The sequence below is a fragment of the Mandrillus leucophaeus genome, unplaced genomic scaffold (genome assembly GCF_000951045.1).
Source record: "Mandrillus leucophaeus isolate KB7577 unplaced genomic scaffold, Mleu.le_1.0 Scaffold307, whole genome shotgun sequence".
Lineage (NCBI taxonomy): Eukaryota > Metazoa > Chordata > Mammalia > Primates > Cercopithecidae > Mandrillus > Mandrillus leucophaeus.
In genome coordinates, this window is record NW_012103221.1 from 172,304 (window position 1) to 179,223 (window position 6,920).

The 6,920-nt window shown below is 37.6% G+C and overlaps 1 protein-coding gene across 3 annotated transcripts in view; it reads left to right on the forward strand.

The window, feature by feature from the left end:
* Positions 1 to 6,920, forward strand: part of VPS54 (vacuolar protein sorting 54 homolog (S. cerevisiae)) — a 120,228-nt gene that overhangs the window by 51,084 nt on the left and 62,224 nt on the right. For all 3 annotated transcript variants that reach the window (XM_011987290.1, XM_011987291.1, XM_011987292.1), the window contains one exon: positions 4,941 to 5,281. In XM_011987290.1, the coding sequence (XP_011842680.1) occupies positions 4,941 to 5,281 (341 nt within the window). The remainder of the gene's footprint in view (positions 1 to 4,940; positions 5,282 to 6,920) is intronic.

The following is a 6,920-nucleotide window of genomic DNA, read 5'->3' on the forward strand; positions in this document are numbered from 1 at the left end:
GCCCCCCAAAGTGCTGGGATTACAGGCCTGAGCCACCGCACCCGGCCCACAGAACTCTTTATCTTGCAAAGCTGAAACTCTGTACCTATTACATAATAACTCTGGGCCGGCAATGGTGACTCACGCCTGTAATCCCAGCACTTTGGGAGGCTGACGTAGGTGGATCACCTACCATGTTAGACCTACCTGGCCAACGTGGTGAAACCCCCTCTCTACTAATAATATAAAAATCAGCTGGGCGTGGTGGCTCATGCCTGTAATCCTAGCTATTCGGGAGGCTGAGGCAGGAGAATCACTTGAACCCAGGAGATGGAGGTTGCAGTGAGCCAAAGATCGTGCCATTGCACTCCACCTTGGGTGACAAGAGCAAAACTTTATCTCAAAGTAGTAATAATAACAACAACAACAACAACAACAACAACTCTGGCCAAGGTGGAGCTGAAAGTCCTAACCCTCTAATCCTGCCTTAGTCTTTCAGGTGACCAGCCTTCCTCCTGTGGCTATGTAGGGGCCCTCGGCTGTTTGTCATCTCTTTAGCATATGAAGACGTTTTTACCACTCTGGAGATTCCAAGAGTTTTAGGAGTTGTATGCCAGGGAATGGGGACAGAGACCAAATATAGGCCTGACATAGTAGCTCATGCCTGTAATCCCAACACCTTGAGAGGCTGAGGCAGGAGGATCGCTTGAGACCAGCAGTTTGAGACCAGCCTGGGCAACCTAGGAAGATCCTGTCTGCACACACACACAGCCACGAACACACACACACAAGTCCTGGGCAAACCTAGCAAGATCCTGTCTAGACACACGCACACACACCATACCACACACACAGACACACAGACACACACACGCACTTTTCCACTTTCTCCCATCCCCTGGCAACCACCATTCTACTTTCTATCTCTATGAGTTTGACTCATAGAGCACTCATACTGTGTACTGATTATTAGGTATTTCGTGTAAGTGGAATCATACAATATTTATCCTTTTATGATTGGCTTATTTAACGTAGCTTAATGTCCTCAAGGTGCCATCTGTGTTGTAGCATGTTAGATTTTCCTTCCTTTTTAAGGCTAATATGAATAATATTCCATTCTATGTGTATACACTACGTTTTGCTTATCCATTCATTTGTCAGTGGACATTTGTGTTGCCTTCACCTTTTGGCTGTTGAGAATAATACTGTCATGAACATGCATTTACCACTCTGGAGATTCCAAGGGTTTTAGGAGCATATGCATATACCTCTGTATATTTGCATGCATATGCAAATACCTCTCTGAGGCCCCATTTTAGTTCTCATTTTTGTCAACCCCAGAATTGGAACTTCTGGATCATATGATAATTCTATTTGTAATTTTTTGAGGAACCTTCGCACTACTCTCCATAGCAGCTGAACCATTTTACATTTCCACCAATAGTGCACAAGGGTTTCAATTTTTCTACATCCTTACCAAAATGTATTTTCTGGATTTTGTGAGACTAGCCATCCTAATGGGTATGAGGTGGTAGGTTTAATTTACATTTTTCTAATGATGAGTGATGTTGAGCATCTTTTTTATGTGCTTATTGGGCATTTTTATGTCTTTTTTTGGAAAAATGTTTTATTTGCCTATTATTTAATGGGGTGGTTTGGCTTTTTTGCTGTTGAGTTGTAGAGGTTCTTTACATATTCTGGATATTAACCTTTTATCAGATATGTGATTTGCAAATATTTTCTCCCATTCCGTAGGTTGCCTTTTTACTCTGTTAATGGTGTCTTTTGATGCATAGAAGTTTTTCTATTTTGATGTAGTCCAATTTGTCTATTTTTTGGTTGTCACCTGTGTTTTTCATTTCATATCCAAGAAATCAATGCCAAATCCAATGTCATGAAGCTTTTTCCCTGTATTTTCTTCTAAGAGTTTTATATTTTTAGAGCTTATATTTAGGCCTTTAATTGATTTTAGTTAGTTTTTATATGTGGTATAAGGTAGAGGTCTACTTTCATTCTTTAGCATATGGATATTCAGTTTTCCCAGTACCATTTGTTGAAAAGACTGACCTTTCTGCATTGAGTGGTCTTGCCACCCTTGTCAGAAAACATTTTACTATATATGTGAGAGTTCATTTTTGGACTCTCTGTGTTCCATATGTCACTCTTTATGCCAGTACCATACTGTTATGATTACCATAGTCTTGTAAGGTTGGAAATCAGGATTATAAGAGCTCCATACTTCATTCTTCACTATTGTATTTTGACTTTTTATTAAATTCTTGTTTATTGTTTGCACCCTATAGATTAGGCTAATTTTTATAGGTAAGAAAGATAACAGGCTTTAAATGCAGCTTACCTTCTCTTCAAGGAATTCTTAACTTGTAAATTTCATTTTGTTGTGTGGATAAATAATCCTAGTCTGTCATTTCAGAATGACAATATCAGTTGTCATTATGGTTATCAATATGACTATCAGATGTTTCATTAACTCCATTCTCAAGGTTGGAAAATTATATTTGGCTTAGCTGTCCTGGTGTTTTTGAAACATGAACTTGTCTACAGACTATGTAATAGTTCAGAAAGTAAACGATGTATCTACTGTTGAACCTATTATATATTTTAAAATCTTATTTTTTGGACACCAGTCTTCTGGCATTCTTAAGAATGGCCTTAGACTTGGAAAAAATAATTAGCAAGTCTTTAGAAGTGTAGATGTGGTGAAAACAGCAAAGAAGAATCCCTAAGAGAATACCTGATATACTTTATGTGGAAATTTTTAATAACTGTATATAAGCCAAGATGTTATTAAAAGGAATGAAGTATTCAAATCAAACTAGTTTAAGCAATACAAGGAATGTATTGGCTCTGGGAATTAAAAAAAGTCCAAGACCAGGAAGGGCTTCATGCATGGTTTTGTCTTGGTTCTCCAGCTTAGTTTCTCTGTTTCCAATTCAGCTTTGCCTTTCTCTTTCCTCTTGGCTTCATCAGTTCTGGGTCTGCCACATTTGCCACAATTCTATACCACCTAGAAGTTTTCTATTTTTTACTTAGAGTTTTTCTTCTTCAGTCACCAAATGAAATTCCTTTATTGATTAAGCCAAATTTAGAATTTTTCACCTGGAGTTTTTCTTCTTCAGTCATCAAATGAAAGTCCTTGGCTTTAATTGATTGAACCAGTGTAGGTCACATATCCAGTCACTGTGATCAGGAAAATGCTGTGCACTGATTATTAGTTTAAATCTGGATTTTCTTCTCATCTCTAAGCTAATCATGAGGCAAGGAGGTTGGGAGTACACTGAGTGGGCTATTTAGAACTGATACTTGAAGCTGGAAGGTGGGCTTATTTCTACCCAAATTACATGGCTGTTGTACCATGGGAAAAGTGATGTAGGATAGATGTTGGATAGGTCTATCATGTCTTTTTATTTTAAAAAGTTAAGAAAGAAAATCAGCAAGACAGAAGAGATAAGGAAAAAGAGGCAAAACAAGATGGGGGAACTAAGTATATCAAAGATTGGACAGCAGTGAGGATTAAAGCAGCAGTAGTGGAGCAGCTAGTTTGTGACAATACAGAAGAAGTTGGTGAGCAATGAAGAGAGAAAAAAAAATGCAGTATCCATAGTAGACACTTTGGTCCTAAAGCTCTTGAAGGCTCTATTTTCGGTATACTGTATGGGCTATTGGCTCGTTTAAAATGCTTTCAGTTCCAAATAACAGGAAACACAACTCAGAGTGTCTCAAACAGTTAAGGATATTTATTAACTCATATAACTAAAAAAATACACAGAGGTAGGTCAGCCTTTAGGTGCTTCATACAGAGGTTGTTGATGTCATCAAGCGTTGGCTTTATTTCTTTGCAATTCTCTCTTCTATGTACCTTCCTAATCATTAAGCTCAGATTGTGGTGGTTCCATGTACTAACTGAACTAGCTTAGATCCGTTTCTTGATTTTGGAGACCCGAAGTTGGTGTGTGCTTCACTAGAACTGTGGAGATTCCAAAAAAAGTAAGCGTTTTGAGAAAGGGGGATACAAATTTTAAGACTGCAACTGTGAATGTTAAAATAGGCAAGCAGTCCTTTATTTCCTAATTGTCCATGAAGACATTAGTTTACATAAATTTACTCTTCATTTGCCTAGCTTTCAATATTTACTGAGCACCTCCTATTTGCCAGGCACTATTCTAGGCATTAGGATTATAGTGTCATGGAATGGAGCTAACATTCTAGTAGAAGGAGACCTAGAATAAACAAAGATAATTGTAGATAATGATTTTTTTTTTTTTAAACAAAAACTGGATAATGGGATAAAGTTGCTGGGTGGAGAGTCAGGGAAGGCCTTTTTGAGGAAGTGACCACTGGTGCCAGAACCTCAGTGATGAGAAGGAAATATGTGCAAAGATCAAAGTGAAAAGCATTCCGGATAGTGGAAACCGCAGAGGCACTGAGGTGGGAACAATCCTGGAATGAAGGAACAGTAGAAAGAGAACTAGAATGTCTGGAGAGTAGTGAGTAAGTGAGAGAAGATATGAGAAAAGGAGAGAGAGAGGTGGGGGCTAGGCATGGTAAGTAACACAGATTCCTTTTCTTTTAGGCAGGCATATCAATGTGTATGATTCTCTGATGGGCAAGTTATGTTTAGTGTAACCTTTTTAAGAGGTCATAGTGTAACCTTTTTAAGAGGTCAGAGAAATATGCAACATATTTTAGGGAGATTTCCATTTTAGAAATTAGTTAAAATATAGGAACTTTATTTCTAAGCTTTAGTGAACCCATTTCTCCTGGGCAGTTCTTTTTCACATCACTTTTCCTATGTAATAAAAGATGGTAGAAATTCTGATATACATGACTTTGACTCATTTATGATTATAGATGTCCAAAATTACATGCACAGAATTCTCTTTTGGGAACTTCGGGTAAGAGATATTTTATGTCCCTTAAAAGTGTGTCCTATTTTCTTGTAGGCAACATTAAATATCATTCACAGTGTTGTTCTCTCAGTTCTTGACAAAAACCAAAGGACTAGAGAATTGGAAGAGATTTCACAACAGAAGAATGCTGCAAAAGATAATTCACTGGACACAGAGGTGGCTTATTTAATCCATGAAGGCATGTTTATAAGTGATGCATTCGGTGAGGGTGAGCTAACACCTATAGCAGTTGACACTACCTCTCAAAGAAATGCATCTCCAAATAGTGAGCCCTGCAGCAGTGATTCTGTATCCGAGCCAGAATGTACTACTGATTCTTCATCCAGCAAAGAGCACACATCATCATCTGCTATTCCAGGAGGTGTGGATATTATGTGAGTATAGTGGCTACTGCCAAATTGACAAGATTTTGAGTCATCTTATTAATGACTTCAGTAAGACTGATTATTCAGTTTATTGAAAAAAACATGTAAATTTTAGAATTTAACAAAACTTAATTTTCTGAAATGTATCTCTATAAAAATGTATGAGAAGTAAGGAGGTGAGCATTAGAAGTAACTGAAAATTATAGAGTTTTAAGACTGGAAAAGAACTTTAAAGACCATTTTATTAAATGCCCTCATTTCAGTGATAAGGTAATTGATGCCCAGAGAGCTTAGATGACTTACTTAAAGTGACTAGTGTGAGAACATATACTGGAACCCAGGTCAATTTTTGCTTTGGTCATTTTTCTGTGTCGCCTTTGTAATTTATATGTTGTGAAGATCTGTTTGATTTATAACTTTTGGTTTTTCAAAGACATGAATTTCCAAATGGATCACATCTTTTCTTAAACCTTATTTATTATTATTATTATTATTATTTTGAGATGGAGTCTAGCTCTGTCACCCAGACTGGAGTACAGTGGCGCAGTCTCGGCTCACTGCAAGCTCCGCCTCCCGGCTTCACGCCATTCTCCTGCCTCAGCCTCCCGAGTAGCTGGGACTACAGGTGCCTGCCAGCACGCCCGGCTAATTTTTTGTATTTTTAGTAGAGACAGGGTTTCACTGTGTTAGCCAGGATTCTTAAACCTTATTTTTAAAAACTTCTTATTTTGAAACCCTGTCTCTACTAAAAATACAAAAAACAAAAACAAAAACTTATTTTGAAATAATTTCACATTTACAGAAAAGTTACCAGAATAGAATAAAAAACTCTCATATAACCTTCATCCAGATTCCCCAGGTGTTAATAGTTTACCACATTGCCCTCTGCCTCCCTCCCTCTCTCTCTTTTTCTCTTTCTGTCTCCTTTCGTCGTTATTTCTTATGCTAATATTTTTTCTGAATCCTTTGACAGTAGGTGACAGACATGATGCACTATTATCCCTGGGCACCTGGTGTATATTTCCTAAACACAAGAACACTCCTATATAACCTTAGTATACTGATTAAATACAGTAAAACATTGATACAATAAATTATTAATATTACCATCTAATCCACAGTTCCCATTTAAACAAAGTTTACCAATTGACCCACTAATCTCTGCTATCAAAAAAATAGAACCAATAAAATATTTCTGGTCCAAGAATATAGTTTGGATTTAGTTATTGTTCAGAATAACAACAGTTGTATTATCTTTATATAAATCAACTCAGTACTTTATTTTTTGTTGTTTTTTTTTTATTATTATACTTTAAGTTCTGGGATACATGTGCAGAACGTGCAGTTTTGTTACATAGGTAGACAGGTGCCATGGTGGTTTGCTGCACCCATCAACCTGTCACCTACATTAGGTACTTTTCCTAATGTTATCCCTCCCCTAGCCCCCCACCCGCTACAGGCCCCAGTGTGTGATGTTCCCCTCCCTGTGTCCATGTGTTCTCATTGTTCAGCTCCCACTTATGAGTGAGAACATGCAGTGTTTGATTTCCTGATCTTGTGATAGTTTGCTGAGAATGATGGTTTCCAGCTGCATCCATGTCCCTACAAAGGACATGAACTCATCCTTTTTTATGGCTGCATAGTATTC